Source organism: Acinonyx jubatus, chromosome B2 (assembly GCF_027475565.1).
Source record: "Acinonyx jubatus isolate Ajub_Pintada_27869175 chromosome B2, VMU_Ajub_asm_v1.0, whole genome shotgun sequence".
Taxonomy (NCBI): domain Eukaryota; kingdom Metazoa; phylum Chordata; class Mammalia; order Carnivora; family Felidae; genus Acinonyx; species Acinonyx jubatus.
The window spans coordinates 19,172,209-19,190,748 of record NC_069385.1 but is presented as its reverse complement, the minus strand read 5'-3'; the positions used below and the strand labels follow the sequence as shown (position 1 = coordinate 19,190,748).

The window sequence follows — 18,540 nt, the reverse complement described above, 5'->3', positions numbered from 1 at the left end:
AGTAAGATAATGATATGATTTCTCTTGTCTTTGAAAAGGTAACTCTCGAGGCAGCTAGAAATTGATTCGACAGTCAGTAATAATGGTTTAAATTAGGCCTAAGTCATGAGGATAGAGAGGGAGCAACTCAGGAATATTTGATTATTTTATTAATATAATAAATTCTCACATTTTATGTAGTTAATTTGTTTATTTAATGAATTAAGTACTTATTTAGTAAAAGATTTGCTGAGAATATAGAAGTGATGACGTATTTCCTGTCATGTTGAGCTGATTTTATGGTGATATAGGCATGTAGATGAGCTTATTGGTTCATATGTCTTTATGGCTTAAATACAAATTTGTGTTTATACACTTATTTATAGATGATTAATTTTAACATTACTTAGACTGTGTTCTTCTGTTAAGATTGGTAATAGTTAAATCTTCCAGATTTGGTGCTTGTTGACTATATAACACTTGACAGACTGCTGCTAAAGCTAAATAGTGAATAGGATGTATGTATTACTTCCTGCCACTTAATATGTTACATGTTGTTTAAGTCCCTTAAGTATATACAGAAATTACTGTGTTCCTAGTAACACTTTGTATAGAATAAGTGTATCTGCGTTTAAGTGCTGTGTAGGGAATTAGAATACAACTCTACTTAGTGACGTTCTGAGGGAGTTCAACTTGAACATTGGTATGTCTCGAATACATTTGTTTCAGTCACGCTTTTTTTTTTTTTTTGGCTCCATATTATTTATTTTAAGGTACATTTTCAGGTTTAATTTAATATACCACTCTTCATAATATCTGACCTTACTGTTTACTGAGTTTTAATGTTTTTCACATGAGTCTCAACTATGTCATTTTAGTTATCTTCACTATAACATTATGCTTTAACATGTCAGCACATAAAGTTTACTTGCTCTCCTGGTATCAGTAAAAACTGAAGTCACTGTCATCTATTATGATCTATATCACCTTAAAATAAATATCTTTATAATAAGGGGCGCCTGGGTGGCTCAATCAGTTAAATGCCCAACTCTTGATTTCAGCTCAGGTCACGATCTCATCATGGGTTTGTGAAGTAGAGTGTTGCATCGGCCTCTGTGCCAACAGCACAGACACCGCTTGGGATTCTCTCTCTCCCTCTCTTTGCCTGTCCCCCATGTGCTCATGTGCATGTTCTCTCCATCCTTCAAAATAAAGAAATGAACATTGAAAAAAAATCTTGGGATGCCTGGGTGGTTCATTCTGTTAAGCGTCCAACTTCGGCTCAGGTCATGATCTCACCATTTGTGAGTTCAAGTCCTGCCTGCATTGGGCTCTCTGCTGTCAGTACAGAGCCTGCTTCAGATCCTCTGTCTCCCAGTCTCTCTCTGCCCTTCCCCTGCTCATACTCTCCCTCTCTCTCTTTCAAAAGTAAAATAAACACTTGGGGCTCCTGGAAGGCTCAGTTGATTGAGCATCCAACTTTGGCTCGGGTCATAATCAACATCTTGCAGGTTCGAGCCCCGCATCTGGTTCTGTGCTGACAGCTCAGAGCCTGGAGCCTGCTTCAGATTCTGTGTCTCCCTTTCTGTCTGCCCCTCCCCCGTTCACGTTCTGTCTCTCTCTGTCTTTCAAAACAGAATAAAAGTTAAACATTTAAAAAATTTTTTTAAAAATCTTTATAATAAAAGCGTATGAACAACAATAGTTAGGAATTTAATTTCAGTCAAAGGTAATGTTTGAGCTTCATGATAAATGCACTGTTGGCATTCTTAAAATTTTCCTGGGGTCTTTTTAATTTAATTCTAGAAATAGGAGAATTTGTTTTCCTCTATGTTTTTATAGCTTTTCAAGTAAAAAGATTTTATTTGAGTGGATTGTACTAAATAACAGGTCACTTATCTATTGCTGCATATCAAAACATCCCAAAACTTGAGAAGCTAAAATAACAGCCATTTTGTTTGCTCATAATTTTGTGGGTCAGCACTTGGGTCGAGCTTAGCAGAAGCAGTCTTTCCCTGTAGTCACTTATGCAACCACAGTTATCTGGCTGCTCTACTGGGTTGGGTGATCTAGCTTGCCTTACATGTCTGGTGGTTGGTGCTGGCTGTGGGCTGGGCCAGATTCTCCCAACAGGTTACACTGGGCTTCATCATACGGCACCTGGGTTCTAAAAGCACAAGAAACAGGTCAAGGCTGAATGTGCAAGTGCTTTTCAAATTCCTGCTTGTGGCACAGCTGCCCGTGTCTCAGTGGCCAATGGAAGTCACAAGATCCTAGAGTCAGTGTTGGGAGAGACCATACAAGGGGCGGGATACAGGGAGAGAGAGAAGATCTCTTGAGGGGCATTACTATAGTAATGTAGTGATACTTAGTTCATTGATGAAACTTTCCTGTTTTCAGTGTTTCTTTGTGTCTGTTGATCTGGACTCTTTAAATTTGAAATCTGTTTGTCTGAAAGCTATTCAGTGCCATTTGTTTCATGACTACTTTACTGAAAAATAGTAGATTTCTATCATGGTCCACTTTCTTAGAAAGATTAACAACAAATCTCTCTCTTCTCTCTCTATATGTATATACACACATACACACATGTACATATGTACACACACATAATATGTATATATAGTTTTAAGTGCTCCAGTTGGCCTTTCCCTAAATCAGTGGCATGGTATTTTGTTTGGTTGCATGGAATTTTAGTTTTCTCACTGTTCCTATTCCCACATATTCAGAGCCGTTAAAATTTGCTAATTAAGAAACTGTCAGTTTAATTGTGATAAAAACGACTTGACTTTCTTCCTTCTCAAACGAGTCAAATAACGAGGGTAGTTATGGTACAGAGTAATTTTTAAATTTGGTACATTGTACAAATACACTCCCGTTATTTCTATATAAGACTCATTCTAGGGACCATATTAAAGCCTTGGTGCCAGATCATTAAGTGAACATTTTAATTAAGTCCCTTCTTAAAATGTTAAGTAGTAGTTTTCACTTCTGAAAACAAAGATGCTTAAAATTTTTCAGCAGTGTCAGTTGGTTTTATAATTGAGAAAAAACTTATGATGGTAGCTAATACTGAAAAGGTGAATCTAGGGAAAAGTTCTAGATTTTTTGCTGAACATTGAAGAATTTATTCCTTTTTTAAAAATTTTTTTTAACAATTATTTTTGAGAGAGAGAGACAGACAGAGCATAAGCAGGGGAGGGGCAGAGAGAGAGAGAGAGCGCGAGCGCGTGCGCGAGAGAGTCCAAAGCAGGCTCCAGGCTCTGAGCTGTCAGCACAGAGCCCAATGTGGAGCTGGAACCCATGAACTGTGAGATCATGATCTGAGCCGAAGTCGTATGCTTAACCAACTGAGCCACCCAGGTGGCTTATTTATTCTTTTTTATTTATTCTTAATTATTTATTCTTATTCTTTAAATTTATACTGATTTCTTTAAATACTTAAGAAACAGTATGCTGTTGCACTGGGAACAGAAAATATTGTATGAATACATCACAAATCTCTGGCCTTAAGATAAGTTTAAATTTCTTAAGTATATTATTTAAACAATTTTGTTAGTATTAAAATCAAAGATGGGTCATGTCATTGTATTAGCAATGTCATTAGTTACTGCTTTTCTAGAGTGAAGAATAAAGGAGAATTGCATAATAGTGGAAAAGACGGGAAGTTAGATATTTCTGATTTTTTTTTTTGTGAGCCAATCATTATTTTGGCTTAGTTATTTTGAAATTGTTGAATTTTCAAAACATTTAGCTCTATTCATGTTTTAGTTTATAACACATTTCAAATGAAGTGGTTATTTTTATGATGTTTATTGCATCGTTCATTTTATATTTGGCTTGCTGTTGGTACTTTTATGTAGCTTAAGTAGTTAAAATTTGCCTATAACTTCTAGTTGGTAGACTATCACGTGATAATTAGCTAACATTTATTGAACACTTCTCTGCTTCAGGCCCCATTTTAAGCATATACCATGCTTTGTCTTATTGGAGACTCAGGGGAACACTGTCCGGTAGATGTCCTTTACTGCTTAGAAACTGAGGTTCTGAGAGATTAAGTGGTTTACCAGAAGTCTCATGCTTGATAAGTAACAGAGCTGGAAATTAAATACAAGCAGTCTAATTCCAGAGCTTGTGCCTATGTATTATCAGAATCACAATCTATATGCATAATCGCTAAATCCATAAATCTCTGAAAACACAAAATTTTAAAACCGTTTTATTTAGGGTATAATAAACATATAATACGCTCCACATAAAGTGTACAGTTTGATAAATTGACACATACATACGCGGATGAAACTGTCACCATAATCAAGATAACAAACATACACATCACCCCAAAATATTTCCTTGTCCTCATCCCTCCCCTCTTCTATTTCTAGCCTCCGCTCCTGCAATCTGCAGGTAACCACTAATCTGCTTTCCATTACAATAGTTTAGTTTGCCTTTCGTATTGCATATAAGTTGTATATAAATGGAATCGTACAATATGTCTTTTTATCTGGTTTCTTTCCCTCATGATAAGGATTTTGATATTCATCAATGCTGTTGCATGTATGAGTAGTTTATTCCTTTTTACTACTGAATAGTATTCTGTTATGAATATATACCACTTACCTGTTGATGGACATTTGGATTGTTTCCAGTTTTTGGCTGTTACAAAGCTGTTTTGTAACATGTGTACACGTTTTGTATAGATTATGTTTTCCTTTCTCTTGGGTAAATACCTAAATACAGTAGGTATATGTTTAACTTTTTAAGAAACTGCCAGTGACTATAGTTAATAATACTTTTTATATATTTGAAGCTTGCTTGGAGAGTAGGAGATCTTAAAAGTTCTAAACTAAGAAAAATATTTCTAACTGTATGTGTGGTGATGAATATTTCAGCTAGACTTGCTGTGATCATCTTGCAATATACACACATATCGACTCATTGTATATATTTGAAACTAATATAATATTACATGTGAATTATATCTCAGTTAAAAAAACTGCCAAAAATCATACCTTAAAAATATTTAATGCGTTTGTGAGATACTGCCATTTTAGGTGATCTACAAAATTTGCATTATGTATTTTTTTGAAATCCAGAAAATTCAGAATTCTGAAACCTATATGGCCCTGGAGTTTTCAGAAAGGTACTGTGGACTGCTTAGTATTTTGTGAAGTCATATGGGACTATAAAACGTTTTTTTGATGCAACAGACATTTTTGTGCTTTGTTTAATATAGAAAATCCCTTAGAAATATGACATGTTATTATATAAAACCCTCAACAAGAAATACAGATGATGAACCTTAAATAATTATTTAAATGAACATTCCCTCTAGGAGGTAGACCATGAGTTGCATGTACATTTATTTGATAAGTATTTTCATCTTGAAAATTTTCTGTAATGAAATTGTGTTCATGGGAATAACAATGTTGTGTAGCTATATCTTGCTTAAAACCTAGTACCAGTATTGATGGTCTAGTACTAATTATTACTGTGTGTTATTTGAAGTGCTGTTCTATTGAAAATTTGAATATATTTTGAGAGGCACAATAAATAGGTAGTCTAAAAAAATGAGCATTATATGATTTCATAACATACTAATTTTGGGGGGCTAAAAATAAGTGCTACAAAAAGGACAAGATAGTTTCCATTCTTTATCTTGAAGTCAAATGATCTAAGAATAGAAAGTGTTTGAAATTACTGGAATGATAATAAACCTTAATACGTGCATGTAAATTATAATTTGTTAATGAAGTCCTGTCATATCATTATGACATAGGAGAAGAGCATTGTCTAAGTGTGAGTATAGAGGATCTCTGCACTCCCTGAGGCTTACAAGTTACTGAAGAAGGTAGTAGACCTTAACTGTCTTAACAAGGCAAGCCTGATAGAGATAAAAATTATTGGGCTATCAATTTGAATAAAGGTGTGTTTGAACTGAATCTTGAATAGAAGAAAAATATGAACGGGAAGAGCCTTTTGCCTGGAAGGAATGGTAAGCACAGGTACTGAGATAGATGAGTGTGTTTAATAACTCCTGAGGAATGTAATAATACCTAGGGTCATGTGGGTATTAATGGTTTGTGGTTTAATGGTTAAATATGTGATGCGCCTAAAGTAACATAGTGGATGACATAGCCAGATTTGAAACACATGGTAACTTTAAAACCCATCTTCTTTCTGTCAAGCCATCATGTCTATTTACTATAAGGCCTTCTGTTTGACACATAAGTTGAATTTGTATGTCGAATATTAATCACAGGGACACCTGAGTGGCTCAGTCAGTTAAGCATCTGACTCTTGATTTCAGCTCAGGTCATGATCTCAGATCGAGTCCTGTGTCAGGCTGTCCACTGACAACACAGAGCCTGCTTGAGATTCTATCTTTTCCTCTCTGCCGCTCCCCCCTCATGTTCTCTAAATAAATAAATAAACTTAAAAAATAAATTAAAAAAAATGTTAACCACAATGAGTAGATAAATCTGGTTTCATATCATTTTTGCCTTTCCTAAATTAGACATCACGATTAACCCTCTAATACAATTAACAAAAGTTACAGACGTTTTTCTCATTTCCTTTTTGGTTATATTTTCTCTTGCAGGGTTACATTTTGCCATCTGCCTTTCCAGAGTAAGTGGCTCTATGTGGGCACTGAACGAGGTAATATACATATTGTCAATGTGGAGTCCTTCACACTCTCAGGCTACGTCATTATGTGGAATAAAGCCATTGAACTGTGAGTTTGAGCAAATATTCCATATCTGAAAGTATCAGGACCATGTATGATATCTTTATATAATAGCTAATGAGTAAATCCGTGTGGAATTAAATATGTCAGACATTCTTGATATTAAACACAGATTTATTAGCCTTTTCTAAATATTATACTATTAACAGTTTGTACGTTTAAATGTTCTGTATATATATAGATAGATATGTGATCATATGTATATATAAACCTGTGTATGTATGTGCCAATTGTAGCACAAGTTTAATGAAACAATTATTAGGTGGAAAACACTCCCAATTTTTTTTTTCTGTACTTTTATCTTCTGTTTATTTTTCTTTCAGATGTTAGTCATACCCCACTAAGTTGATTTCATGACCCACTAATGGGTTGCCACCAGTGTTTAGAAAACATTGATCTAAACCAGTACTTGATATGTTTAAATAACTGACAAATATAATGTAAATGTTTACAATATAATATTGCAGAATTTGACAATTTGTTAATTTTGATATAATGATGATTGTTTTCATTTAACAATAGCAACAAAAACAGGGTTCAGCTGTAAGGCCTTAAGGATCTTTAGCACTAACTTTGCACTTTGTTTTAGAATCTTATATTTATATCTTTTTAAATTTTTTTTAACGTTTATTTATTTTTGAGACAGAGAGAGACAGAGCATGAACGGGGGAGGGCCAGAGAGAGAGGGAGGCACAGAATCTGATACAGGCTCCAGGCTCTGAGCTGTCAGCACAGAGCCTGACGCGGGGCTCGAACTCAGACCGTGAGATCATGACCTGAGCCGAAGTTGGATGCTCAACCACCGAGCCACCCAGGCGCCCCAACTCTTATCTTTATATCTTATCTCAGGTTTTTTCTCATATTATTTAGACATAAAAATAAAAATGTATGGACATTGACAAAATTCATTTTCGATGTTTCTTTTTTTTAAAAAAATTTTTTAACGTTTATTTTTGAGAGACAGAGAGACAGAGCATGAGTGGGGGAGGGACAGAGAGAGAGGGAGACACAGAATCCGAAGTAGGCTCCAGGCTCTGAGCTGTCAGCACAGAGCCCGGCGCGGGGCTCAAACTCACAAACCGTGAGATCATGATCCGAAGTCGGATGCTTAACCTACTGAGCCACCCAGGTGCCCCATCTTTTGTTTGTTTTTAAACAAATAGTTCTGTATTATTGCATTCCACAGAATTTGACATAAGGATAAGTTTGTGGCATCACTCTTAAGCAATGTCTTGGTCAACTATTACAATGTACTAAGCCTGGTTTTTCTTCCTGTGGCAGTAATGTTATCATATCTCAGTGCCTTGGTCCAAGGTGTGGGTTTTTGTGGTTGTTCTCTGAGTTGATCACAACACCCACTAGGTTGGCCTGGTGCAGATAGATGTCTGTATGGTTTCCCAAAGGTCTCATGAAGTGGGCTGGTGTCTCAACCCTTGGAATTTATGAATAGGGAGGTGCTCATTCCTACTTATGGGCATAAATTCAGCTCCATTCTTATCTATATGACTTCTTTTTCTCTGAGCGTGTCCAGTGGCATTAGTTTTGTTGTTGTGTTAAAAACCATAATAGAATTTTTCCTATTTTTTTGTGGGTAAACTATGGAACTATGGATGCCCCAGTTGGAGGCTAGAGTTGAGTAAAATAAGATAGCAATATTTAAAAATATTAATTCTGAGAATTCTACCATAAGAATAGATTTTTTTTGTGCTAAAATACTAAATTGAATATTCCTATACAGAAAGTGTACTTGTAAATTTTGTGGATTTGTATCAATGTCACTATTTTTCCTCTGATTGCTATGTTGTCTTTTAGTTTTTATTTAAATTCCAGTTACTTAACACACAGTGTAATATTAGTTTCATCTACACAGTATAGTGATTGGGCACTTCCAGTGCTCATCACAAGTGGCCCTTTAGTCCCCATCAGCTATTTAACTCATCCCCCACCCAAATTTTCCTCTGATTCCTATTTTGATCCATATTAAGAACTATGCATTTCTTACCGATTACTTACTGAATTGTTCTCACCCTTTATAAATACATCTTTATTGTCCATTCATTGGTTTCATTATAATGAATATATAGTTGTATTGAAATTTTTAATTGAGAAAAAAAAGTCTTGCTAACTTTTCTTTTTTAGGTCATCTAAATCTCACCCAGGACCGGTTGTCCATATAAGTGATAACCCAATGGATGAAGGAAAGGTAGAATTTTTTCCTAAAAAATGACTTATTACTTAAATGCATGGATCTTGGTATTTTTTTTAAAAAATATGCAAACTGTTCTAGTGCCACATGTATTTACCTTGCAAAGTTGACATTTCTAACAAATGTTGTCCATCATAGACAGTTACTGGTTTATTTAAATATTATGAAGAACAAGAATTAGAATCATTTATAATTTTAAAGAACACAAAAAAACCCTAAGACAAATAAAATGTAATAAGTACAATTCAAAGTTATTTATTTTTGGCATATTAAGATTTTGTGGAAATCTGGCAAAAACTGTTTTCTTTTGCTTTCGAATTATTTTTAACACTTTATACAAATTTTGTAGCATTTATCACATAATGCCTTATGTTAGAGGTGTCTCTGTACTCCTCACCCTTCAATTTTTCTTCATAGATAGCTTAGATTAATAATGTAGAGATTTCTTAAAATATTACTTCACTTTTTATACTCAAAACCAGTTTCATATAGTCAGTATCTAGCTATTGTTTAGATTTGTTAATACATTTAAAAATAAAAATTCCTTTTCCATGAATCTCTTACTTAAATAATTTTATGATAATATCCTACATAAATGCCAGGAAGTTTATCACTATCAAAAGTCAGTGAAATGAAACTTCTAGATTTTGTGAAGGTTTTTCCTTTCCTCAACTAATGGGAGTGGTCTAGCCTGTGTGTTGTATAATACTATTCTTTTATTTGCTACTGGGAAAACAAAGGCATAGCTCTACTGTTTGGAGTTAGCTTGTAATCATACAAATGTATGCTTTGAGAGAAACTTCACAGGAAGCAAATTACAGTAACCTATAGCTACACTTTATTTTCTTTGATACAAGGTACTTGTTTAGAAGCCTTTAGGTGGGAGGCATGGCAAGAGAATTGAAAACTTCCCTCCCTTCTTTCTGGATTCAGTCACTAAGTCATTTCAATCATTTCTTTGCAGTGTCTGTTTTTTATTCAGCCTCATTACGGCCACTGTAGTTCAAGCGTTCCATCCCATTCATGAGTCGTTTCCAGATCAGTCTTCCTAGAATGCTGTTTTAATGTTATTGCTCTCCTTGTTGAAAAGCTTTCAGTGGTTCTGCAGTATCTAACAAGATACAGTAGCTCCTAGGTTCCACTGTCTTTCATAACACCTTCACCTGAATGCTCTGCTGAAGCAGAGAGTTATTGTTCCCCAGATGTGAGCTGTTCTTTGCTGCCTACCTGCCTCCTATATGGGAGTCCCTTTGTATGCAATGCTTTTCCACTGAATGCTGTCTGCTGAATTCGTACCCACATTTTGAGGCTTAGATTAAATATATATCTTTCATGATATCTTTGCTGTTAATCCTGACTAAAAATGCTTTCTCTCACTTTCAAATCCATTAGCACCTTAGTTGTGCAAGTTTTACAGTACTTGTCACATATTGCCATGTATTAGAAATATGGGCATATCTCACGTCCCCTGCACTCGAGAGACCCCTTTAGCATAGAGAGATTTACAAAGGTTTATGTTTCCCATAGCACCTGACATAGAAATAGTAATTCCTCAGTATATACTTAATTTATTGTATAAATAAATTACGTATAGCTGCTTGTATCATCCTCACTTTTTGAAACCTGGCATTATGTTATTCTCCTTAGTTTCCAGAGTTAATCTCATCTAAACATTGTTGAAATATTAAGGTACTAGACTAGTTTATATTGTCTAACCTTTGATTTCTAATAGAAAAGCCCACTTTGTATCAGTGACTCTTCTGCTGTTTCCAAAGATCTTTGTAACATTGTATCACTAAAGAAAGGCCACGGGGCAGATTCCTTCAAATCTAACCTTATAGGAGATGCCACCACAGTAAGCAAAGGCCTTGGCTAGGGAAGGTTAGGCATTAGTGTAAACTTACTTAGGATAGTAACAGTGATGACTGCCACTTACTGAATTCTGCTTTATTTTGGGCACCGTGCTTTCTACTTTATATGCGCTATTTTATTCGATCCTCTTAACAATTTGTAAGTTAGTTGTCTTCCCGAATTTACAGATGCTGAGGCAGACACTTGGTGTGATTATGTGCTCCAGAGGTACAAAGCTAGATAGCGATAGAGCTGGAATTTTGAATACTGATCGTTCTGATGCCATCCCCAGAGTTATTGATGTTGCAGAGAGTCCCATTCATATTGAGTGTACCCACTAATTTTTTTAGGAGAGAAGAAAATAAAAGGAAACTGCTCAACAGTATGTAAATTAACATCTCTGAGAAAAGATTCTAGAGGGAATTAATATTGAAAGAATTTTCCATGTTTAAATACCATATCTTTTAAGTTAGCTCTTCTATTTTTATAATATTTAGGAGATTATGGGGATTAAAGTCTAACCTGTTGACACAGATTTCTAACATTCTTAGGATGTTAGAGCAGGCTAGAGGTGTTAAAACTTACTATAACCCTCTTATGTTATTAACATCTGGATGGATAAAATTACTTCCTTAATGTTAAATGGCTACTAAGTAACAAATCTAAAATGAGAGCTTAAGTGACCTATGTCCTGAGCAATCCCGTGCTGTTTACACTGTATATCAACTCTTAAGTTTTATCCTTTTCCATCTCTTATTCCTGAAGTTTCTCTATTACTTCCCCCTCAGAAAATGCCATGTTACATGTCTTAAGGTATTTAGAGGGACTAGGAGAAGGTAAAGGAAACAAATACCAGTTTTTCCAGAAGGAGTATGTATCTCACATTGTCTAGAAAAGAACAGTTTGTATTAGCAAAATTAACTATACTTCCTGACAAGGTGGGGGAAAGTTTGTTAGCTTCAGTGATTGTCCTTCCAGATACCCCTGAAGTCTGAAACCCACAAAATTGCCATTTCATTAAAATTATTGGGACCGCCCCAGACTTTGTTCATATCCCCAGATTACATTACAACTATTAGCTACCTACTAGTCATTTATGTGTTTATTAAACAAATATTTATTGTCTTCTGTGTGCTAGGCAATATAATAGATATTAGAGACATATAGATGAAAATGCATGTGTTGGCATAGGAGAAGGAAGATCTTAGTCTATCTAGAGAAATGGGGGGTTGTCTTACCCAAGGGAGCATCACTAAATTGAGATTTAAAAATGAATAGAAGATCGCTCAGAGAATAAAAGAGAAGGAGGTTTCAAGCAAAGGGAATACTGAGATTTGAAAAAGTCAAGTTCGGGGGTTGTGGGCAGAAGAGGTTTGATAGACAGTGGACAGTCTGTAAAGCAAGAACATGCATTCCATTCTGGAATTTATTTATTCCCTCCCAAAATATATTAAGTACCTACAACATATCAGTCAGGCTCAGTGTCTTGAGGTGGTGGTGGTGAACAAGATAAGACCAGTCCTTGCCTAAATAGACTAGTATTATAGTCAGTAAGAAAATTCAGCTAGGGAAAAGGCCACTATTGTGTAGCGATCCTTCAGATTAAAAAAATGTACAGAGTGCTGTTGGAGGACATAGGAATGGGATTGACTTACATTTGGTAGGTCAAGGAACGCTTCCCAGAGGAAGTAATAGCTAAAACAACATCTAGATGTTAGTAGGATTGGTCAGGCAAAGAGGGAGACATTGAAATGTGGCCCAGGTGGGAAGGCGGCAAAGGTAAGAGAGCATGAACGGAGAGATGTGCTGGAGTGTATTGGGTAAGAGGGATGTGACAAGGGACGAAGCTGGAGAGGTAAGCAGCAGTCACACCATGGTAAATCTTATAGGTCATATTACTCAGTTTGGACTTTATCCTAAAAGCAATGGTAAGACAATAAAAAAGTTTAAATAAAAGCATGCATTTCCATAATCAGGTTTGTGTTTTAGAACTGTTAAAACACTAGCTACAATAGGGAATGAGTTTAAAAAGGAGCAAAACTGGGGTCGGGAGACTGGGAGACCAGAAAAAAGAACTTTGTGTCTTGAACCAGGAGAGAGGTATTGGAGGTGGGGGAAAGTGGAGAGATAATAGGACGTAATTTTAAAATCACCGGATGATTTTCCCTGATGAGGGAGACTAGAGTTAGGGATGATCCTCCAGGTGTTTGTTAGAGCAACTTAATGAACATTAAGACAGGAAATAGAGAGAGACACACAGTGTAGGGGGAAAATAACAAATTCACTTTTGGACACGTTTACTTTGAGGCTCTTACGGAGTTAGTAAAGGGAGCCGTGACCACTGGAATTATGAGTCTGCATCTCATGAGAAGGATCTAGGCTGGATATAACTTGGAACTTATCAATAGGTAGATGAGTAAGTGAGATTATCTAAAATGTGTTGAATTAGGAGAGTTTGTAAACTCTAAAGCACCTACAAATGTTAATTTTTAGTTAGTAATTTATTATGTTATATTAATTAATGAAAATGTACACACCGGACTTCAAAATGGTACTGTTTTCTTTCTCAATAACTAGTTATATATGTTGAGTCACTAATCATCAAACATATATGTATGTAATATATAATATTAATATATATATAATATACTGCAGTGCAGTATCCTCATCATTCATATGATTAGCAATGAAGATGTTTAATTATAATTTTATACTTAAAACGTGAATGATAATATTTATCTTTATTGTCACCAAATAAATGTTTCACATAATTAATACCATTCCTAGGTCATGTGGCATTTTCTTTTATTACAGCTTTTGATTGGCTTCGAATCTGGAACAGTGGTGTTATGGGACCTCAAATCAAAGAAAGCCGACTACAGATACACGTATGATGAGGTAAGAACATTAGTTTTGCTACTCAAACGTTATTTTTGTCATTTTTCTAGTTCAGAACAGCTTCTCTAAGAACTTAATTGGTGATTTTAGTTGAGGCAACCTTTGTAATTGTAACACTTTTTAAATATATAAAACAGATAATCACATAGCTTAAAAGATTTAAAAAACAAAAAAAACTCTTCTCCACCCCTGTCTTTTGGCCTTCTAATCCCTTTACCCCTGGGACTAGTATCAGCCGTTTATCTCGTTGGTTCTCCTAGAAGTATTCTGTCATTTACCAGCAAATTAATAAATGTATCCTATTTTTTTTTATTATATACAAGTCATAGTAAACTGTAGACAAGTATAGTTTCACTTGTTTTAAGATCCAAAGAAGGGCGCCTGGGTGGCTCAGTCGGTTAAGCGTCTGACTTCGGCTCAGGTCACGATGTCGCTGTCCGTGAGTTCGAGTCCCGCGTCAGGCTCTGTGCTGACCGCTCAGAGCCTGGAGCCTGTTTCAGATTCTGTGTCTCCCTCTCTCTCTGACCCTCCCCCGTTCATGCTCTGTCTCTCTCTGTCTCAAAAATAAATAAACGTTAAAAAAAATTAAAAAAAAAAGATCCAAATAAAGATTGATTGTGGTTGACCAATGTCTTTTAAGTCTCACAAACTGTAGGCCTCTCCTCACCTTTTGCCTTCCCTCCTTACTGCATTCCTTCTTTTTTTTTTTTTTAATTTTTTTTAACGTTTATTTATTTTTGAGACAGAGACAGAGCATGAACAAGGGAGGGGCAGAGAGAGAGGGAGACACAGAATCTGAAACAGGCTCCAGGCTCTGAGTGGTCAGCACAGAGCCGGACGCGGGGCTTGAACTCACGGACTGTGAGATCATGACCTGAGCCGAAGTCGGACGCTTAACCGACCGAGCCACCCAGGCGCCCCTGCATTCCTTCTTTATGGCCATTTATTTGTTAAAGGTAGAGTCTCCCAAAGACTAGATTTTTCTGGCTCCATCCCTCTTGTGTTTAACTTTTTTTTTTTTTTTTTTGCCCTTAGATTTCCTATAAAATGCATAATATGCTGAGGCTTTATCGAATTCAGATTCATTTTTCATTTTTAGCGAGACTTCTTCATAAATGATGCTGATGCTTTTCTGTTAGGTGGAGTGTTAGTGTCTGTGAGGTGAGCAGGCAGTGTTGTTCAAGGCCTAGATTTATTAATGGATAGAGGTTGCAAAACGAAGGTGTAATTCTGTAATTCCTCCTCTGCTTATTAACTCAGACACTTGAGTGTAAAGAGAAACTTCTTCTCATCTACTATTTGGTTAATAGTAGTACAGTTCTCTCATTCTCTCATTTTACTTAGATATTTACTCTAAAGGGGTTGTTCTCTAATAATCTCAATGATGACCAATTTGTTCTTGCTTCTAGTTTCACTATGTACTTAAGGATTTAAACATGTTTGCTCTCCTTTGACGCGTTGAAGTTACTATTCTTACTGATTTTCAGATTGTTCCATTTTTGGTCAGTGAACCTCCTCCTTTTGGTTCCTGAATTCTTTGGCGATAATAGCCATGGATAGCTTCCCTGCCATTATTATAACAAAGTGTAACTATTAATTTTGCATATTTTTGTTTCAAACTTAGGATTTTTTTCTTATGAAATGTGGCTCAGTCAGTGTGAAATGGTATCCAGTAACTGTAATCTGGGGATTAGTAAGGGTCATGATTTCTAATTCAATGACTAGAGCTAGGAGGTGTATAAGTAGTTTTTCTTGTTTTTAAGATAAAATATGTCATGTCTTCGTATTGATGCTTTCAGTTACTTAAATAGCAGATGACATTGAGAAACTATAGTAATACTTGGAATACTTTATTAATATTTGCATGGTATCTTTGTAAGCAGAACTAAAAGAGAATTTCCTTTGTTTTCATAGGAGCATCCTTTGTGCCTATTTTTTTCATAGTTTTTTAAGTTTTTATTTATAAGCAGCGTGTGGCTCAATCAAGATCTTGTTGAAAGTATAAAAAAAAATATTTTTAATAGAAGGTTCCTATAATTTCATTGAAAGTTTTGACCTGTAAATCTATTTTCTACATTAAAGTCAGAGCAGATTTTAAAAACTAAATTGAATGAGATGATAGTAAACATTGATAGTTTAAAATAGTTCAAGATTAAATCGAATGAGATAATAGTAAACGTTGACCTGTATATGAGTGGAGCTCTTAAGTTTCAGTTATGTGGTTTTGTGCTGCACTCAGCAGTTCTGCCATATTCCAGTAGGGCAGCTTTTAAAGTCAATTGACCATTAAGAACTAGGAGTGTTATCAACTTGAGTTGAGAAGTTATTTAAAGAGGACCTAGGAGAGTGATTTTAATTTTTTTTTTTTTTTTTTTTTTTGCAGGCAGAATAATATTAGAACAAAAATTGAAAGGTTACATACTTTGGTCATATAAAAATATTTCTCAGATGGTTTTTAAGTGGCTCAGAGGTATAAAATAACTTCCTAATCAAAAAAGGGTCTCTCCAGATTTTAAAAGTCACCTCATTACTGTGAGAGATGGGTAACATGTTGGAGCTCGGTCTGAGGTTGTTTTTTTTAGTTGATCTTAGTTCCAAATCTGTGTTTCTGTCTTAGAGTTTTAGTTGATTTAAAAAATCTGTTCTAGGGGCACCTGGGTGGCTCAGTCGGTTAAACGGCCGACTTCGGCTTAGGTCACGATCTCGCGGTCCGTGAGTTCGAGCCCCGCATCAGACTCTGCTGACAGCTCAGAGCCTGGAGCCTGTTTCAGATTCTGTCTCCCTCTCTCTCTGACCCTCCCCCATTCATGCTCTGTCTCTCTCTGTCTCAAAAATAAATAAAAAACGTTAAAAAATTTAAAAAAAATCTGTTTAAAAAAAAAATATCTGTTCTAATCTAATGCAACCAGTTTTTTTCTGATGGGATATTGATTGTAACTACTTGATAATTTAAGTTTAGCTATAGTTTATTCTGAGAAACTATAAGAATACATTGTTTTCATGAATGTGTCGCTAATACATATATCACTATTATATCACCCTCATGCTGGCTTAAGGAATAAAAAGAATTAAAACAGTGTCAATACCGTATTAAATTTCATTTGCATTATAAGAGGGCTAATGGGAATGTAAAGGTTGTAACATGTTGACTTTAGCTTGGAAAATAGGAAAAGGTTAAAGTTGAAAATTGTAATATTGATTGTGTATAGCTTGGTGTTGAGATTTTGTTTCTAAAAATGGAATTCTTCACCCCTCTTCTATAGGCTATTCACTCTGTTGCTTGGCATCATGAGGGAAAACAGTTTATTTGCAGTCATTCAGACGGCACCTTGACTATATGGAATGTGAGGTCCCCAGCTAAACCTGTACAGACAATCACTCCACATGGTAAGAATGTATCCCTTTGAACGCTACAAAAATTGTGTACATTAAACTGTTTTGAATTTGGATTTTTTGTTTTGTTTTTGAGGATAAGGGTGAGGGTTTTTTTAAGGAAATTAAAAATATATACGCATATGGAAATAAAATGTAACAACCAGCTAATAAACTCTCTAAGTGTATTTACAGTTGATACTTCAAATTTGAACTTTGAGAAAATGAATGGCACATTGTCTTCTGAATATTGTTTGTCCAGTAGTCCAAAAAGTGAATAATTTTGTGAAAGATATAGGACTTACTTTAAGCCTTTCTCATCTTAAAGTTATCACTTGCAAGTTGCATGCAGCTTGTGTGTGTGTGTGTGTGTGTGTGTGTGTGTGTACTGAAACACTTTGAACTCTACATAAGGTAATTTTATGCATTGAAGAATTATGTCAAAGGTTCCCAAGGTCACCCCAAGTTTGATGATTTACTAGTGAGCCTCCCAGGACTCAGCAAAGGGGTGAAGAGTAAAATCAACAAAGGGAAAAGGTACATGAGGTAAAGTCTGGAGGAAGCTTCCAATAGCCCTCTCCCAGTGAAGTGACCCAGGACATGTTTACTTGCTCTAGCAATGAGTTGTTACCAGATATGTGAAATGTTGTCTAACATGGAACCTCATATGAGCCCAGGGGTTCGGAGTTTTTATTGGAGTCTCTCCACCAACACTTTCTGCTTTAGCGCATACCAAAATTTCAGATGCCCAGAAAGAAAGCAGGGATTCGTCATAAATTGTTTTGTTCATACAGACAGCTTAGGCACACTGTGTCACCCTTATCAGAATCGGAATTGTGGAAACCATCTCAAAAGCCAGTTACCAGATGCCAACCAAGAGCTAACCCTGCAAGCCAACCTTTCTAGGGATAGCAGTCTCAAGCTTGCTGTGTTAATTCTTTTCTGCGCAAGCTCTATTGACAGAACCTCTTAAGAAGGTTTTATTAGGGTGTTTATGAAGAGATTATGAAGGCCTTCTTTGAGTTTTGAATGAAGCTTAGGAATTTGTATTTCTTTATTAATCTGCATTCTCCAACCACCCTAAGAGATTCTTAACCAGTGAATTTAGGGAGATTAAAGGAATTGTTCTTTTTTGGTAGTATATTGAAGAATATCCTGTAGTATTGCTAATATTTTATTGTTTGCTTCAAAATGATCAGTTCCTACTTTAGAAAAATATTAATCTAAATTATTGCAACATAGAAATTAAAGAAACAGTAAAATTAACGGTTTATCTACCTGTGTCAGGATGGGTTTTTAGAGTTGTTTTCTAGAAACAAATAGTAATTCTTAAAGCCACACATTGTGATATACTTTACCATTGCTTTGTGGTAGCAGTCTTCCAGGAAAACTATTTTAAATTTGCAACAGGTCTATTTATGTGTGCATCCAGAGGATAGCCCTTAATGATTAAGGTTCCAGTTTTTCTTAATATATTTTCATTTTT

The 18,540-nt window shown here is 35.4% G+C and overlaps 1 protein-coding gene across 8 annotated transcripts in view; it reads left to right on the top strand.

Annotated features, from left to right (window-relative positions):
* Positions 1-18,540, top strand: part of STXBP5 (syntaxin binding protein 5) — a 163,808-nt gene that overhangs the window by 42,692 nt on the left and 102,576 nt on the right. For all 8 annotated transcript variants that reach the window (XM_053222128.1, XM_053222127.1, XM_053222125.1 and 5 more), the window contains exons 5-8: positions 6,581-6,715; positions 8,867-8,930; positions 13,599-13,682; positions 16,946-17,069. In XM_053222128.1, the coding sequence (XP_053078103.1) occupies positions 6,581-6,715; positions 8,867-8,930; positions 13,599-13,682; positions 16,946-17,069 (407 nt within the window). The remainder of the gene's footprint in view (positions 1-6,580; positions 6,716-8,866; positions 8,931-13,598; positions 13,683-16,945; positions 17,070-18,540) is intronic.